The sequence below is a fragment of the Eleutherodactylus coqui genome, chromosome 6 (assembly GCF_035609145.1).
Source record: "Eleutherodactylus coqui strain aEleCoq1 chromosome 6, aEleCoq1.hap1, whole genome shotgun sequence".
Lineage (NCBI taxonomy): Eukaryota > Metazoa > Chordata > Amphibia > Anura > Eleutherodactylidae > Eleutherodactylus > Eleutherodactylus coqui.
Window position 1 is genome coordinate 97,468,969 of NC_089842.1, and position 19,415 is coordinate 97,488,383.

Consider the following 19,415-nt stretch of genomic DNA (forward strand, 5'->3'; position numbering starts at 1 on the left):
CTGTTTGACTAGGGAATGCAGCTCTTGAGTCAAAAAGGTGGACTACGCTGGGCTCTTCCCACCCACAGCATGTAGACTGACAGCTCCTCTACCTGTTCGTGTACAGGGAGAGAGCTGTCGGTTAACATGCTGAAGGTGGGATAGAGCCCAGCACGGGCCACCTCTTTCACTCAAGAGTCAAACTAGCAAACTTCAAACTGTGTTTATTTTGAAATGTCATGGCATTTCAGACTAAGACTTACATGGGGGGGGGGGGGGGGCAGTACATATCTATCCTGCATTCATACTGCCCATGGTTCAGGCAGAATGAACCTAGTGAGACGTTTCCTTTAAAGGGATTGTCTCACAAAAAATATTGTTTCTAGGTAAATCAAGAATTCCATGATTAATAAATGTAAATACAAAAAATATTTATAAAGAAAATGTTTCTATCCCCAGATATTCCAGCAATTATGTTAGAATAGCGCCACCTACTGCTTCTATTGAAGAGACTTTCTGTGTCCGGGCCACCTCAGTAATGTTCCAAGATGGTCCCACCTACTCAGTCTTGCTTCTCTGCACTAACGCTGCCTCCTCTCTTATCACTTGCTCAGCATCTCTTCTGACATCAGAGAAGATGCTGCAACTTCAGAAGCAGCCACTCACCACACCAGGGATCCTTCTACATACCCAGTGAAGCAGAGAGGGAAGCAAGACTGAGCATGTGTGACCACACTGGAACAATTACAGAGGTAGACACCGAATAGAGACAGCAGGTGGCGCTATTCTAACATTATTCCTGGAATATCTGGGGACAGAAACATTTTAAAATAAATTTAAATACCAAAATGTTTTAATTATGGGCTGGATCTAACTAGAAACAATATTTTTACAGGAAAACTCATTTTAATACTTTGGTATTATTTCTATGGTTCAACTGTTATAGCAGCTGAACAACAAAAATAGCAGAAGTGTTGGGACTGGCACATGCCAGACCCAAACAACCTCAGGCTGACCCCAATGACCATATTGTTGTCCGATGGCTTCCGGCATGCCAGCTAAAATTAAATAGTGCAGCATGGTACATTATTTTGTCTATATTTCTTGCCAGATCCACAAGAGTTGAATGTGGTCGAACACTTCTCATAACTGAGGTTTTGTTACAATTGTATCCGGTAAGGCAATCCTCTGTAAACATTATTTGCCCTGAGGGTTTGTTAAAGCCTTGAGGCCACCTTTAATCCAGGCTGCTTATCTCACCAAGGAGTCTCTACACTGTATACAATACAACAAACCTTTAGCTATGAGAAGTACAGTTGCAAGAAAAAGTAAGTGAACCCTTTGTAATTACCTGGATTTCCGCATTATTAATGAAATGCGATCTGATTGTTATCCAAGTCACAACTGAAATAATTCTAAACTAATAACACACAAACAGTTGTACCCTTCATGTCTTTTATTGAGCACATTCAATAAACATCCACAGTGCAGGGGGAAAAAATAAGTGAACCTCTATGTTAATGATTTCTCCAAGACCTAATTGGCTAAAGGTTGTACAATTAATAAGATGTGATTGGAAGTGTGTGTTTCACTTGTTTTGCTTTGCCCACTAAATACAGGTACACAAGGTCTGGTTACTGTCAAATCTGTTCTTCTCAAGAAAGATTGGCTAGTGTGAACCATACCTACATGCAAACAACCTTCAGAAGAACTTTTTCTTGCAACTGTATAAGGTCTGCCCATATTTCCCAGCTCTGGATGTAAACAGAAACTATCCCTGTCATTGGCAGAAAGTATTTTGAATTCATTTCGGGGAAAATTGTAAAAATTCATAAAAGGAAAAACTGTATTTGTTGCCCATATCGACGAATCACAGCAAACTTTCATTTCTAATAGTGTTTTTGAAAAATGGAAGCTGAGTTGTGATTGGTTGCTATGGGTAACAGAGGCACTTTTTCTATTGGACAGTTTTCATAAACCTACATAATTTGTTTTGTTAGAAAGTTGCAGAACTCTTTGTGATATGACGATTAAGCTTTATGCACATAACACGGTACTGACAATTCCAATTTATGTTCTATGCATGTTACCTGGTAATGTTTGGTAATGAAATTACATGGTATTTCCTTTATCCAAGTTTTTCCTCCAAAGTGACTTTTTATCTACTTTAAAGGAATATTCTCATCTTATTCACCCATTATACACAATGGTCAGTGGGGGCCGAGATTACGAAAAACAGCTGAACAGGCTACTCTACGTCATTTCCGAAACTCCCATAGAAGTGAATGGGACTTATATAAAGAGTGCAGCACAGCAGAATTGGGGGCCAACTTTTAAGTGGTGGGTCTCGCATCTATCAGACATTTAGCTATGTATTGTGCATTGATTGCAGCTTGAAGGAGTTTGCCGAGACTCAAATATTGACAATCTATCATCTGCGTGGACCATCATATCAGATTAGTGGAGGTCTGACACTTGGGACCCTGCTATTCAGCCGATTAAAGAGCCACGGTGCTCCACCACTTCTCACGCCAGTAATATGACATTAATTTGTCACATGTCCTGTTCAAGTGAATGGGACTGAGCAGCAATACCAGACACAACCACTATGAAATGTACGATGCTGTGCCTGGCATGCAGTGAAGAGGCCATAGTGCTGTCTATTCAAATAGTGGATCTGCAGGGGTCCTGAGCATTAGACCCCCACCAATCAGATAATGATGGCCTAGCCTAAGGATAAGTCAACAGTATTAGAGTCCCAGAAAACCTCTTTAACTTGCAGAACAGCCTATTGAAGTAACTTTGCCTACATTACAGTTTACATTGAGTCTTTGGTTAAAGCCACTTGTATCATATTTGGAGCATCTAGTACATTGTATACTTTATATAAATGATCTCTACAACAATATCCTCTTCAATACTAGAGAAAGACAGAATGTAACCTTCGGTGGCAGAATTGTAGAGAGCCTTGCTGCTTTCATGACCTGCTATGACTCCAAGTAATACTGAGACCTGAATGCCATAAACTGAATCCTAGGACGTCTGCTCCGTGCACTGACTGAAGGCAGTCTCTTATTGCCCGTTTTATGGAATTTAAGCCCCAGTTGTGAATAGAGAAGAGATTAAAGGGCTGCAGTCATGAATTAACACATAAAGATTGTTTTACATGCAAAAAGGCACTTAATGTGAAAGCATTCTCAAGTAAGTTACACTGGGAAAACAGCTTCTTTCCCTTTTGCTTTGGCTTTTTTCACCCTTTCCACTGCAGTTTCTGGCACAATAATAAAGGACACTATATATACACTGTCCAATTGTTTTCCAAACACAGCAAAAATTCCCAGTCTTGTCTGTACAGACCCCATTAGTCACGGAGATCCTCCATTCTCTTCCCTCCTCCATGTGGCTTTAACCTTTTCCCTTCTACATAAAAGGACTTGGAGAGAAGATTCCCTTAAGGGTCGGGGTCTGCACATCTAGAGCACATTCTGGGTAACCCCCAGAGACTGTGGGTGCAGCTTGGCACACATTCTTGATGAACACATGATGTCTTTTGGTTTTTAGCTGGATGAGCCTCTGTCATTTGTTGAGATGTTTAGCTGTGATGTGGATGTGTCAGGAGGTGACCCTGCCTCTGGCTTTTTGTCTTCCTCTTTTTCGTTTCCTTCCAGTGTTTGTTTGTCTTGATCTTCTACAGGTGGCTTTTCCTGCTCCTCTTGTTCTTTTTCGGCCTCAAGCTGAGCCTCTCGGGCAAGTCTATTCAACTTCTCTTCAGCCTCGATTTCCTCTGAAGTTGGGATAGAATTTTTCTTTGGACGCCCTTTCGGCTTGGTAGGTGCCTCCTGTCCACCCTTGAGGACCTGTGGGAAAGCAAATGATGAGTTCATGGAGTTCATTCATAGGATATCTTGCTTTTTTCATCAAACTGTGATAATTAAAGAGCTTCTGCACCTAATTTAATCAAGTTATGTCAGACAATCTCTTCAGTGGGGTTGTAAGGAAGCACTTTCCTAGCCACCACTGTGTCTCAGATTTCCCAGATCAGGTCCACTATTCTACTAAAAGTACACTCATTGTAAAAAAAACAAACAATCAAGTACCCAGAAGGAGTTGTTAGAATCAAATGAAACTTTCTCTGTGTGATTGTAACGTTGATATAAGTAAGTGATTACAATATCCGAACAATAGGATAATTTATTGCAGAAAACTGAACCCTTGAAGGGAGGCTCTAGTACCCTGTTGTACCACCTCTAGCTTGGATACATGATGTGATACAGGCAGGCATGGAGGCTCTAGTACACTGTCGTACTGCGTCTAGCTTGGATACAAGATGTGATACAGGCAGGCATGGATGCTCTAGTACCCTGTTGTACCACCTCTAGCTTGGATACAGGATGTGATACGGCAAGCATAGAGGCTCTAGTACCCTGTTGTAACGCCTCTAGCTTGGATACAAGATGTGATACGGGTGGGCATTCTAGATAATAATGTGCTGTCCACAATGTGGCAATACTCTGGAAATGGGCAGCAATACTTCCAACAGGACAACGCACCATGTTACAAATCCATGATGGTTTAAGTTGGTTTGAGAATATGGGTGTTCCATGATTGGACTCGCTTGCACAGAGTCTCAAACTGAACCCTATTGAAGATCCTTAGACTAACTGAAACATTGGGTGAGGAAGTCTGAGCAGTGTCCATCTTCTTTGAGAAAACTCACCAGATATTTGCAGGATGAATGGAGGGAAACACCAGCTCCAATCGTATCAGGCATTCGTAGAAAGTATCTAATGTCATTAGGGCCAAAGGAAGCCCAACTAGGTATTAACATATGTAAATAAATATTACTTTTGTTTCTTGTTTAGGTGTCCAATTGCTTTTGGTAGGATAGTGTAGAATTGCCTCTGAACTGAAGGCAAGAATTTTAAACTGGACTCTCCATATCTCATACTGGAGAACTTGGGTTGTCAAGAATTAGAAAAACATGGCTGCTTTCTTTGAGAAATAGTGCCACAAGTGTCTGTGGGTCTTCTCTGGTAATGTACCTCAGTGAATGTGGCTGAGCTGCCATATCACACAGCCTGTAGATAGGTGGTGCTGTTTTTGACAGACATCAGCCATATTATTCTAACCCTGGACAACCCCTTTAAGTAAAGTTGGGTGCAGAGGAACCAATCACAGTCGGACCCTGATGGAACACAAATCCCAACATAAGGCACCAATGTTGCAAATGGTGCAAATGTGAGAAGGCCGTATTACAGACTTTCCATTAGGGTCCAGAGAAGAACCTACTACGAGTGCGTCCAATGCTCAATCACATGAAAATGATTACTCAAAAGATTTCAATGAATGTTTTTGGTCCTATGGTGTGACAATTATTGGTGGCATCATATGAAAACTATGGGAGTTACTATTAGCAGCTGTATGAATTCCAATAGATTAGACTTACAATTTTTTTCCATTTCATTCTTCGATTCTGATACCACGTCTTGACCTGTAGCTGCGTCAATCCCAAGGTCTGTGCCAGATCTAACCTGCAAATTAAGTGAATCAGTCAGTACCGAAGGCAAACAGGATGAATCATTATGAAGCAGATTACTTCCATACTTTACTAGCTCCTACTTCATAAAGAAGGGGTCCTCATTGGGAATTGTATAACATTACTGTGTGAGCACTGCTACCTCTACACTGTATGGAATTGTTATGTATTCACTCTATGGCACTATTACCTCTCCAGCTCTTGTAAAGCTACAACTCCCCGAACTGTCTGGTAGTATTATATGAGCACCATATGGCACAAAGTGACAAAAGCTAAAAATCATTTCCCTGAGCTGAGGACAATACATATCTGTGATTACATAGTTCTTGGATCTGAGTGGGTTTACTGTTAGCAGAAGATCTGCTCTGACATTTCACTGTACGGGAGCTTGAAATTCACCATAATAAAAGTCTCTATTTGTGCAAAAGCTTCTGATCTTGGGCATGTGGGTAACAGACAGACCGATTGATCTTCTATACTGAGTACTTGTGCCAACTCAGATGCCAGAGCTGTATATGGGATTTGGCCATGCTGCGGGCTGACATCACCGTGCAGCTGGGGAACCGTTTAAGCCACAAACAGCTGGAGTATAGTTAGGTTGGCAAGGATTGCGGACAGACCAAAGAAATTGTGTTTCTTAAAACAGTCTGAAATGAAAGTGAATAGATGCATTTATTCTCACAGGGTGCCTGCTGCTCAGGAAAGATGATGGTCCTGGTTTTCAAGTGCTGACATTCAAGCACATAGAATTGCACAACTACTCATCTGGTAGGAGAAGCCCATGAACTTCTGCACAGTCTTGTATAATTGTATCTAGTCAATGTTTATATGTTAGAACATTACATTTCAAAATGCTAAAATGTAAAAGCTATAACCTCTGAGCACTTTGGGGTAGTGACCATAGCCCAGCAAGGTGCAGGTATTGAGGATTCAATGGGTGCAGTTGCCCTTTGGCCCTAGTTCCTGAAAAGCTCATGTGCCCCATATAATACAAGGGTAGTCAAGAGGTGTGATAAGATTTTTCATAATTGCACAGTAATAATTTGCAATGAATTATTTATGCAAATTAACCTTTTTTTGTCATAATGGGTATAGACACTGCACAGTCTGAAGCCCCTGCAAATAGTACATGGCAGTTGGGGGTCCTGGTACAGACTGTGCACAGGGGCCAAGGAACCTCAGGCTACATATGTACTCACCGGTCAGGAGTGGACAAATATTTCTGTTTCTGGAACTTTTTTTCTAGCCCCATGAGTTGAATCTCTGTGAATATGGTTCTGCTTCGGCGCGGCTTTTTCACACGAGGAGCTGTCTGTTCAAGTTCTGATTCGCTGCTTTGTGGAGCTTCGCTGGCCGGTGTCTCAGAGCGCGCACATGGGGGCGAGAGGTGTGTGGGAGACAGAACCTGAATAGGTGAAGACGACGTCGAGGGGACAATGTGGTTGAGGACACCGGGCTGGCGGCTGATGACTGAGAAAAGAGGGTATGATCGAAGCGGTGCTGAGCCTGTCAATAAACACAGGATACAAGAGTCTATCATGGGGCAGTTACAATGACTTCATAAAACAGCCTAGGAAACTCAGTTTGACTGTAACAATGGTAACTGAATGGAAAATAGGTTTTCCTCTTCTGTTTTAAGTTTAGTGTTTCAAAGTTCTACAACTTTGTCATCAACTTTTAGTATGAATTCTTCATTATTTCCAAGAAATCTGCTTGTTGTCAATGTACAGACTAAGAGGTTCTCACAACAAAGGTTTGTTCCAATGCACTATGGCTCATTCACACGGGCCTGTGCAATTTTGATCAATGCAAAATGGCCCGATTTCACTGCATGCGTATGTGCATGTTGCAAGCATTTTTGTATATGTGTGTGAGAATGGGTCCTTAATCTAGAAAATCATCTACGAGTTAAACATTTTACTTGTACGGAGCAGCTGTAAGCTGGAATAAGTCAGGATAGGTTAGTCAGCCTATGGCTCTAAGCATTCCTATTCCCTAACAGCAAGCAGAGATCTTGAAAATGGTGAGAAATGGAAAAACAAAGTATATTAGATTCTTTCAGAACTCAGCATTGTACCCATATGTATATACAACCCATATGAACAGTAGCATTGGATTTACATATGACATGCAGTAGCTACAATGATATGTAGTAAGTAGCTTCTTATAATGCAAAGCCTTCAGTGTTGTGAGTTCACCATGGAGATTACTCATGTTTAGAAACACTTCCCTCGGCATCATCACTTCTCCCCTTATAATTAAAAAGCCACTAATAATTGTGTCAGCTCTACCGCTTTGATAAATTAACAGCTGCTTTAATTAATAATGGGCTTGAACTGAATTGTTCACCGCAGTTGTTTACAGTTGGCTCGGTGCAAGAACCTCCAGGCTTCAGCGCTGCAGATCTTCAAGGCCAAACAAGAAACATTAACGTCTTCCTTGTGTTTGTATCGATGGAGAATGATTTTGTGTAAGGCTCCTATCAACCCTCCAGCACTGAAGGGGTTAATCTGCCAAAACTTTCCTTCTGGGCAAATACAACCTGTTCTGTTTTGGAAGTCAACGGGGTGAATATAGAAGATTAATAGATGTCATTACTTGGCAGATTGATTCTGCAAGAAGCCAAAACGATGTATGCACATTTCACAGACCAATCCGATGGGAAAGTAGTCTGTAGAGTAGTGTGCAGGCAGCTACATGGCCATACACGTTATCTGATACAATGCTGCAATATTAACACCACGGCTTACCAATCTTTTTACCACTGGTCCCCCTATTAGTCGTATCCATGTTACAAGTTACTCAGTTTATTTTAAAGCAATCCAAAAGTTTTGGGACAAAGTTCTGTCCTGGGACTGACGGGCAGAAACAAAACCCAGAACCAGCATATCAAAGGAATGGCAGAGAAGAGCTGCAGATGATGTAACCCCCCTGCACCCTGGTCCTGGGAAAGAATCTTGTTTACCATTGGTCATAGCCCATGCCAAAAATTGTAAAAGGTTCCTTAATTTGATATAAAGTGACCCTCCTATTTCAGGACTGGAGGTTATATTACCTGTAGTTGTTCTTCTCTGCAGCCCCTCCAATCCAACACTTCTGGGCCCTGTTTTCGGCTGTCCAACATTTTTCTAAATACCTAATGCACATTGTGTACTGCTTACTAATAGGCCAGTGTTGATCACATGAGCAGCTCGGGCTATCAGAGAGCATGTAGAATGCATTGGAAGTCTAACATTACCAATGGACTGTATAATGAAAACAAAGGTTTGGTACCGTGTTAGCCAATAGAGCAAAATGTGATTGTTCCCAGCAAGAGAAACCAAGTAATCCTGGAGATATGATACCTTTTAATGGCTAACAAAAATACAAGATGTTATAGCGAGCTTGTAAACCTCTCGGGTTCTTCTTCAGGCTAAGAAGATCCCAAGAGGTTCGCAAGCTCGCTATTATTACATCATGTATTTTTGTTAGCCATTAAAAGGTATCATATCTACAAGATTACAATGCACTGTAGGGATTAGGTAGTCTAAAGATTGCATTGGCCATTACTAGGATGGCGGAAGCGCTGGATCTGTGGGATACCTGCTGGTGTAATATCCTCGCCCTCTTCTCCTGTCCTAAAACAGGATATTGTCCCAAAACTAATCAATATTTACTTTAAAATATTTCTACTGGACCCGATAAAACATTTAAAAAAAGCACAAAAGGAGTAAATTTTGTTCCTAAAGCAAAGAGCTGTGCATTGACAGAAAGTGTTGCAGCTTATGATTACTTCTGTCAAAACTACCTCTCCAGCCGAGCCTCATAGTTGAAGAAGTACTCAAAAAAATTGATCCAAACTGTACCTGCAAGAATCTCCCTCCATATATAAGACATAATCATTTCATTAATACCTCAGTTCCAATCATACAGTATTCAGAGTGGTTTCAAACATTTAGGAAAAATATGCCATATTTCAGTGGTATGTTTACCGGTATTTTTTGCCACTGATCTGGGCAGAATTGAATGGAAATTCAACAGGGTCTCTGCTGTGGCCCCCTTATTTCCACAAAAAAATGAAGAAGGAGCGACTGTTCAAAAAGTTTCTCCAGATACAATTTGTACAAAACCAGTGATAAGGTAAATAAAATGTACTCCTTAAATACAAAGTCTGAAGTCTGGTTCCTTCCTTTTTTCTTTGGTGCTGGAAGTCAATTGGGAAATACTATACACCCTCTACAACCAGTGTGTGGGTCTTTATGGAATCTATTCTGCTTTGGGGTCATTGTAGTTGTTTTTACAGTCATCATAGAATGTTGGTTTGGTATTTATTTTCTGGTGTATCTCATTGGCTTCTCTATAGGACATGAAAAACACCAGAAAAAAAAAACCATCATAGAAATATGTGAATAAAAACTTTTAAAACTACCCCGCAAACTTGGAAAAAAAGCATGGGACATTTAAAAAAAGATGGCTTTTTTAGATATATTTTTCAAAGATAAATAAAGCAACAAAAAGTGTGTGAAGGAAGCCTTATGGACCTTTCACATGAGACGGAATTAGTCCGTGCGGACATTTCTGCGTCACAATGTTATCTCTATGGGGCTTGAATTCTGCACCTGTTAAAATCCGTGCATCTTTAACTAAAAAATGTAATTCGGCAGCAGAAAGGCTTTCCCGCTCAGACTTTAGAATGTCTTGCGGAATTGTTGTTGCAGATTTTTAACGTACAGGATATTGTTAAAATCTGCACTAATTGACAAAATCCATGACTGCGTACTGCGGACAATTCCATTCCGTGTGAAAGGTGCATTAGGGTATGAGGATGTAGATTTTTCTACCTCTTTTTAAAAAAAGATTTAAAATAGACTGTGGCATAGATTCTCATTGAAAGTAATGGGATGTGGATTTGCCACTGAATTGGCATGGTTCCTGCATGGACTCTATATCAAATCCGCAGCAAAATTCCACACTGTGAACATACAGCTACCCCTAATACAAATATATTACAGTTTATATATACAATGGAGTCATATTGTACATACATCAATTATCCTGCACTACTCCTAAGTTACATCTTGCATTATACTCCAGAGCTGCACTCACTATTCTGCTGGTGAAATCACTGTGTGCATACATTACATTACTTCTCCTTTATTGCTCCTGAGTTACATACTCCAGAGCTGCACTCACTCTTCTACTGGTGGAGTCACTGTGTACATTATCCTATACAGGACTTGAGTTTCATCCTCTACGGGGGTATGTTTAAACGGGGTGTAAACACTGTAGATTTTCCACCTTGGATTTGTGTGTAAAAGATCTGCAACATTAACAGTAGCAGTGTAGTGGATGAGATATTACAAATGGCGAGATTTTACCAATAGGTCAGCAGTACTGTAAACCGCATGTCCGCTAAATGCAGATAATATAGTAGACATTACCTGCAATCCCATAGGACACCACAGATAACACAAAGTGATAACTTATAGTACAGATAATATAGTATGTGTTAAAGGGGTTTCCAGGGTTAGAAAAACATGGTTGCTTCCTTGTAAACACAGCGCCGCCCCTGTCCGTAAGATTGTGCATGATATTGCAGCTTAGTTTCATTGAAGTGAATGGGAGCCGAGTTGCAATACCACACAAAACCCACAGAAAGCAGACATATTTTTCTAACCCTTGACAAGCCCTTTAAGGCACCTTTACACAGGGGGATCATTGCCCCAAAAATTGCTGGAAACGGCGAATTCGGACCATAGTTGTGCCGTGTACATCTGACCACCGACAGGGCACTGAGTGAGAAATCTCCACACAGCATTCCAGGCTCCAAACAATACAGAACTTTACCAGCACTTGTATAGAAGTACCAGTTGGTGACACCAACCTCATCATTGCCTATATCATTCAAACATCTACCCAATATCACAGTGACAACATCACCCGAGTAACAGGTTGTAGCATTACTGTGGACGACAATCATATTCTATTCTATATCATAATGCAGATCACATTGACCTTTATGTCACAGCGATTTTTAATTATTTTTTTGCTTTTTCATTCCTGCCTTCAAAGAGCCTTCACTTTTATTTTTCCATCGAAGTAACCCTATGACGGATAGCATTTTCAATTGCACAATTTTGACGTAAATTTTACGTATTGAAATAAATGTATTAATTCCTACAGGGAATGAATGAAAAAATACACTGTGCCGTGTAAATGAATTAATTTCTTGGCATGAGCTTCTTATAAATGAGACGGTCGAGATTTCCATTGAGAACATTTACAAAGGAGACTCTGGAACTAAAGATTCCTGATCTAAATCTTTAAATATAGAGAAAGATGGGAATAAGTACTAAGGAGTTTTGAGAATATTAAAAGGGATATGGAATTTAAAAAGTATAACTTCAATACTTCATTGATTATCAAAAAATCTCTATGCTTATAGATTTTTGATAACTCAGCAAAAAAAATCAATGAGGTATATTAGAGGCTCCTACAATTTGTAGGGAATGGGGAAAGGCTTTAAACAGGGAATTTGCAGTGAAGCAATGGCAAACTTCATTAAATCTGGTACATTTAGTGTCTAAAAATGCCAAAGACTTAGAAATTACAAGAAGATATCATACAGCTCAAAGTTAGCCTCATAAGTGATAGGGGCAAATAAAATGTAACCAAAGAGTGCTGGGGATATAAAACCCTAAAACCTGTGTGGTGGTTTAAGGGTGCGTTACTATGTCAGAGAACCCGCTTGCGGCTGAGACTCTGCTAATAGTCACATCATCTTACCAAACCTATCCATAGAATCGTGCTTCCCTCGGCTACCGCAGCTGGGGGGTCTCGGACGCCAGTGGTTTCTGGTTTCTGTTATATGGGAATGCACCCTTATTAGAGATGAGCGAGCACCCAAATGCTCGAGTCCGCGTTATTCGAGTCAAGCTTTTCGTAAAATTCGAGAGCTCTACTCGAGTAACGAACCCCATTGACTACAATGGGAGAGTCGGGCATTTTTGTATGTGGGACGCCGGGTCCCGAGCTTTTTTTTTTTCTTGGTTCGTGTGTTCTCTCTATCTCTCTCTCCCCCTGCCTGCCAGCCCAAAAATTTGCCATTGACGCTCGCGCTGCGTCGGGGAGGGGTCAAAACAGGCACATCACAGCGAGGAGGAGCCAAAAACTGGGCCGGGGTCGAACACGGCATGATGCACGTTCGGGTAACGAGCACCATCGAGTACGCTAATACTCGAACGAGCATCAAGCTCGACAGAGTATGTTCGCTCAACTCTAAGCCTTATAGTAAAATTAGATTATTCTGGGAGATGGTGAGACATCTGATTCAGGCCTGTTTGTCAGGCTGGGGTATTTTAGCTCTGTATTTAGTCCGTGTTTTGCAGACCATAATACAGAGCTAATGTTAATCTATGGATCTATTCACACAACTATATTTCTCATAGCCCTGCTTTAAAAATGCAACATGACCTATTTTTGCCCGTTTTTGCCTCCTTATTTGTATTCATTAGCAGTACTTTCTATTGGGCTAATACAGATCAGAACTTGCCCAATAGAAAATAAAGCCAATGACAGCAAACACATAGGCAAATACAGATCAAAGAGTGATGGAATACTGATGAGATACAGTTGGAATGTCTTCCGTATTACGGATCTATTTTACGGAAGTGTTACAATACGTTCATCTGAAACTGGCCTTGTATAACTCTTGAGTTTCTGCTTCCTTCGGATCCTTGTGTTGTCTGGCTCCTGATGGGTATGTATTTTATCCTGTCTGTAATCTTAATTCTGTTTATACATATAACTTTAAACTGTCATATTGTTATTGCCAAAATGTGGAAACAGTCTAAAATACCCACAATAAACAGCATAATACAACTGTATAACATAAGTTTCTCTGAACTGTTAAGAGCCAACACTCTGAAACATATTTCGTTGAACACATTTTGGCACTTGGAGCTCTTATGGGAATATAAATGTGTATCCCCGCATCACTTTACGTTATTAGATATTATATTGTAGATGTTATGTACTGATTTATCCATAATGTTAGTGATGATTTCTTAACTTTTCTTGTCTTTAAAGGGGTTTTATGAGATATTTATTTTATATAGTTTTGGGCTCCCCGTGCCCCAAACTATAGAAAAGAAATATACTTACCACAGAATTAGATGACTGTTTCGGCAATCCAGCTATACAGCATATGACAGGTAAAGGCTAGAGATGAGCGAGCATACTCGGATAAGTCAGTTACTCAAGCGGGCATCGCTCGTCTTGAGTAACTGCATACTTGTCTGAGCATATGCTCTAGGGCGGCGGGGTGAGCGGTGGCGAGCGGGTGGGAGCGGGGGAAGAGAGAGAGAGGGATCTCTCTCACTCTCCTCCCCACTCCTCCCCACTCCTCCCCGCTCCCCCCCCCCCCTTGCCGCCCGCCGTCCCCGAGCATATGCTCGGACAAGTATGCAGTTACTCAAGACAAGTGATGCTCGCTCGAGTAACTGACTTATCCGAGTATCCTCGCTCATCTCTAGTAAAGGCCCGGAAAGGTGATCGCTCAAAATTCGTTTAAAAGATAACTTGAACGGCAGTTTTGAGCCATCATTTTGCATAAACTACTAAGTAGCTGCTTAGCTACTTAGTAGCTTATTAGTGTGCAAATGAGGCCTTTAGCTGAATGCAGATAACAGCTGGAGGTCTGTTATCTGCATTCAGCTCCATTTTTTTGAGTGGGATAGCAGCTGAAAGAATATTATTAGTGCTATCCCGCGGAGAACTCAGCGTGTGGTCTGATAAGACCTCAGGATGATTTTCAAGCTGGCTTGAAGTCAGCGATAAATGAATAGTGCATGAAAAGTGCACGATGGCCGTTTGTTTAGACACAGCGATTATCGCTCAAAAGATGGCTTTTGAGCGAATTTTGAGTGATAATCGTTGTGTCTAAATGGGCCTTAATGTAGAAGCCCCAAGCTTCTATTGCCTGCTGCAGTAACATGGGTAAACAATTTACATGACCGCTGCCGCCAATGTAAATAGATGACCGGAGCAGCAGCGAGTGGAGGCAAAGGAGCAGCGTGCAGCGGGTGGTGACCATGTATATTTTTTATTTTACACACACCTCATCCCTCCCACCCCCTCCCCACTGCCACCAATGTTAAAAAAATGCTGGAAAACTCCTTTGAACCCTTTTACACAGGATGGAATATTCCACAACAGAGTCGTGGAAAGTGCCCTCCTGCGGAATATTCAGCACCAAAATCCACACTGTTAATGCACGAACCTGGGTGCAGAATTGAAAATAGCAGAATCTGGTCAGCAATTGTGTATCAAAATTTGCAGTTAGGGCTCAGTCACGCCGGCGTTTTTACGCACGTTTATTCGCACGTAAAAAAGATTGCATTGCGCGCGTTAAAAAAAAGTGAGACCACGTCCATTGCCACCCATATGTTCTTTCTTTTGTACGTGCAAATTTTATGCGAATGTAAAATTCGCACATGTGACCACTGCCATTGAAAAGCATTGGTTCTATATGGTGCGCTCTTTGTTAATGCGCGAATAATCGCCCGTCTGACTGAGCCCTTAGCAGTGCAGAATTCAGAGACGGCATATTCTGCAAGCCTGTTGTGGAATATTCTGTCCCATGTGAATGGTCCCTTTTGCCTTTTTCCTTCCTTCTTTCATCCTTCCCTTTCATGCTTCAAGTACAATTGATCCTGTTTAGAGATGAGCGAGCACCCAAATGCTCGGGTCCACGTTATTCGAGTCAAGCTTTTCGTAAAATTCGAGAGCTCTACTCGAATATAAACCCTATTGACTACAATGGGAGACTCGGGCATTTTTGTATGTGGGACGCCGGGTGCCGAGCTTTTCTCTCTCTCTCTCTCTCTCTCTCTATCGCTGGAATAGTCACTGGTATATAACATAAGGTATTATATATATTATACAACTCTATGACTCCTCCTACAGATGTTTAGCAGTCAAGACTGTGATAACTTTCTGCAACAAGTTTTCCAATCCTAAAGGGGTTGTCCCGCGAAAGCAAGTGGGGTTATACACTTCTGTATGGCCATATTAATGCACTTTGTAATGTACATCGTGCATTAATTATGAGCCATACAGAAGTTATTCACTTACCTGTTCCGTTGCTGGCGTCCTCGTCTCCATGGTGCCGTCTAATTTTCAGCGTCTAATCGCCGGATTAGACGCGCTCGCGCAGTCCGGTCTTCTTCTTTTATGAATGGGGCCGCTCGTGCCGGAGAGCTGCTCCTGGTAGCTCCGCCCCGTCACGTGCCGATTCCAGCCAATCAGGAGGCTGGAATCGGCAATGGACCGCACAGAAGGCCTGCGGTCCACCGAGGGTGAAGATCCCGGCGGCCATCTTCACCAGGTAAGTAAGAAGTCACCGGAGCGTGGGGATTCAGGTAAGCACTATCCGGTTTTCTTTTTTATCCCTGCATCGGGTTTGTCTCGCGCCGAACGGGGGGGCTATTGAAAAAAAAACAAAACCGTTTCGGCGCGGGACAACCCCTTTAAGCTATTGAAAAGCAGTTGTTATGAAGTCATACCATGTGCCATTGAAAATCTATTGCATGGCAAATAAACTATGGCACAGAACCTTTTCTTAATGTGTTAATTGCCAAGTTAAACTACATCTGTGAGGATGAGTCACATAGAAGGAAACAAAGTAGAATCCGAACCACAGAAAAAATAAGGAATTATTATTTTCATAATTGTTATAAATGGGCATTGACAGATGTTTGTTGCCTTTCTCATATTATACCACTAGTATGCCTTGGCAGTCTAAGACACTCAATGCTGAGTGGCCAGTGCCACTCATGGGGACAGCACTGGTTAATAAAGGCAGGTGTAATGACTCAGACTACTGATATGTCCTAATATACAGTGTGCATCAGGTAGTCATCGAAGTGGTGCGGCCAGCTCTGTTTGTCCAGGACTGGAGGCTCACTATAAGATTAACATGTAGTAATATCATTTCTGTTATTACCACTATCTTTTTATGTTTATTACTAGGAATATTATTCTTGTGATTACTATTATTATTAGAATTCGTTAATATTGTTGTTGCTGTTACTATTAGAATTAATTGACAACTGAAAATATAACAGATCCTCAACACAATTCAGTGAGGATCCTCTTAAGATCATTGTCCATTTACTGAGTACAATATATATAAATTCAGAAGTCACCGGCCAGAGATGGCGGCTCTGTGCTCTGATCTCATTAAGGACCAATTAGCGGGGCTATATTTTCGGGCTGTGTGCTGACTGTGTATTCCATGACCAGTTGACCATGTGAGGTCTAATAAGAGCTGTGTCCTAATTTCTTAGGCACAACTCATACACAGCTGTGGGAATCAAGCCTGAGGCTGGATTACACATAGCAATAGTCATTATGACTAGTTCCATTTCCAAGTGATCATAGCAATTATACAGTTCAAATTAACAAAAAATGAACTTCCAAGCTATCATTTTTCACTATCATCACAGTTATCATTATTCACTTTTGATTGTGCCAACATTAAGCTGCTCATTATTCATAAAAGTTTTGGTAAATATTGTTCGCTCGACGTCTACAGGGCATACTTTATGCTGCAATGATCAAACTTGTTTTGCAAAATGGCAACTTAAGGACATATTCACATGAGCGTATATGGGCTGCCGTTTTCACAGCCGGCCTATATACGCTACCATGTGATGCACGGGTTCAGAGTATATGCCGTCAGGTGGAGGGAGAAAGCTTAGCTCTGCTAAGCTGACTCCCCCTTCCTTCCCCCTCACCGGCTCACCTCCTCTCTCCTCCCCTCCGGCTGTTTGCAATAGGAGGGGGCGGAGCTAAGCTCCCACCCCTCCCCGTCCCTTGTCTACAGGCAGCAAAGGGAGGTGTGGGGAGATTAGCTCCGCCCCGTCCCACCAGACAGGAGGAGAGAAGGGGGAAGATGTTTAGCAGTCACGCTGCTAAACTCCCACCCACCTCCCTTCTCCAGCCACTGTCATAGGCTCCCATAGGAGTCTATGGTAGGGGCCGTAGTCTGACCAGGAAGATAGTTCCAATTGGGTCCTCTTACGTCGGGGGAATATGCCTGTGTGATCTGATGCATTGGAATCTAATGCATCACATGGTAGCATATATCGGCCGGCTATGAAGACAGCAGCCGATATAAGCCCTGAATAAGCCCTAAATGTGATAATTATAACGACAGGAATGTCAGATATGTATAAATACAGGTTTAAATAATCATAGTGGGAACATCTACACCTGCAAGACACACAACGGGGGAAATGTAAAGCGGCTTGCGCCTGTTTTGTGGTATAAAATAGTAACAAATATTGGTTTATGGCATTTTTAGGGCATGTTAACATGTTCAATGTCTGCAGCGAACATTCTGCAGCTGAAAGTTTGCATCAAACCGGCACTATTTGGTGTGGATTTTGATGCATATTTTTCACATATTTTAGGGCGCAATTCACATGGCACAGTGGCCTCCGTTAGTACCGTAGGCTCAGTCCTATTGAAGTGAATAGCACTCAGCCTGCATTACCAGTATGGGCCATTCACCCAACCTGAGAATGTTCGGCTTACAGCTAAGGGTTTGTTACAATGTGTCAGTGTAAAAAAGAACTTGGAATCCGGAGAGAGATTTGTGCTATTGTGGTGTAGCTTCTGCAGGTAAATATCTACTTGTTTACAGCTGCGGTTGTGTGGTCACGCATAAGGCTGGCCTCACACGAGTGTATGCACAATTGCGCAACCCTTTTGCTTTATGAGTAAGGCATTTTTGTGCACGTCGTCGTATTTTACTATACATTTTCTGCCCACAAGGCATGTTCATTTGTGTGCAGCAAGCAAACTACACAATGATTGAAATACCCGTAGCTAATTAGCTCCAGATGTGTTCTATTTCCAATGGAATTACGCAGTATTTTACACATCTCCTTGCGTTCTGCGACCGCATTTGCGCACCCCCATTGACTTCTGTGGTGACCTTTGGTGTGCAAATATGCAGAAAAATAGAACATGCACCTTTTGCTTGCACAACCAAAATTTTGCGCACGCGAATACGCCCGTGTGAAGCCAGCCTTAAAGCGGATATTTCTTACAGACTGGTCTCCTGGCCTCCTTCTTGCAGGATCTTCAGTAGTTTCCATACATCTGACTGTAATGCAACCAAAAAATACAAGAAAGAAACAACAACAGCTGCAAACCAAAGACGAAATTAGCGTTTTATCATCCATTACAGTCCAGTGAAATCAGTGGGGATGCCGACAGATCTGTTCCTTTGTGGGGGTGGGAGGGCAGAACTTCTAAAGTTATAAAACAAGTCAAGACAGAAGAAGATTTTTGGATCAGCAGGTTTTTCATGTCTTTTTGTGACATTTATACTTTTCTTTGACAGTTCAATAATTCGGTATATCTGATAACCTGTCAGATCTGTTCATACTGGATGAATTGCGCTGTAGATTAGTGAAGCCTCCGTACTTTTATCTGACTCTTTAAACCATATTTCATCTTGCATATCCTACTCTCCTTGTGATAATTATTATCTGTCCATGCTGTGTATCAGAAGCGTACACAAGATTCTCAGCCCAATCTGGGTGGCATGTCCGCACCTGCAGCCTAAGCGATTCCTTATGGATGAAAAATGCTGCTTCAATGCTAATGATTCCTTCCTGCAGCTTGTCATCATTAAATTATAATACATGCGCAGCTGGATTTTCGTAATTAAATATGGTAAACATATAATTAGATTTTCATGATTGAATATAATAAACTTGTCATAAAGTAAGCAGCAGTGAAAAAAAACTGTTAGCACTGAGTCATGGAGGCAGCACAGGTGAACTCTCGGCCGCTGTTTCCTTAAGGAACACATCTGGTTTCCATAGGGCTCATCAGCAAAAGAGGA

The 19,415-nt window shown here is 41.6% G+C and overlaps 1 protein-coding gene across 1 annotated transcript in view; it reads right to left on the reverse strand.

Moving 5' to 3' along the window:
- Nucleotides 1–234: 234 nt before the first annotated feature.
- Nucleotides 235–19,415, reverse strand: part of BARX2 (BARX homeobox 2) — a 47,413-nt gene continuing 28,232 nt past the window's right edge. Inside the window, exons 2-4 of the mRNA XM_066607233.1 lie at nucleotides 6,715–7,021; nucleotides 5,426–5,510; nucleotides 235–3,836 (exon numbers count right to left, since the gene is read on the reverse strand). Of these exons, the coding sequence (XP_066463330.1) occupies nucleotides 3,537–3,836; nucleotides 5,426–5,510; nucleotides 6,715–7,021 (692 nt within the window). The 3' untranslated portion in view covers nucleotides 235–3,536. The remainder of the gene's footprint in view (nucleotides 3,837–5,425; nucleotides 5,511–6,714; nucleotides 7,022–19,415) is intronic.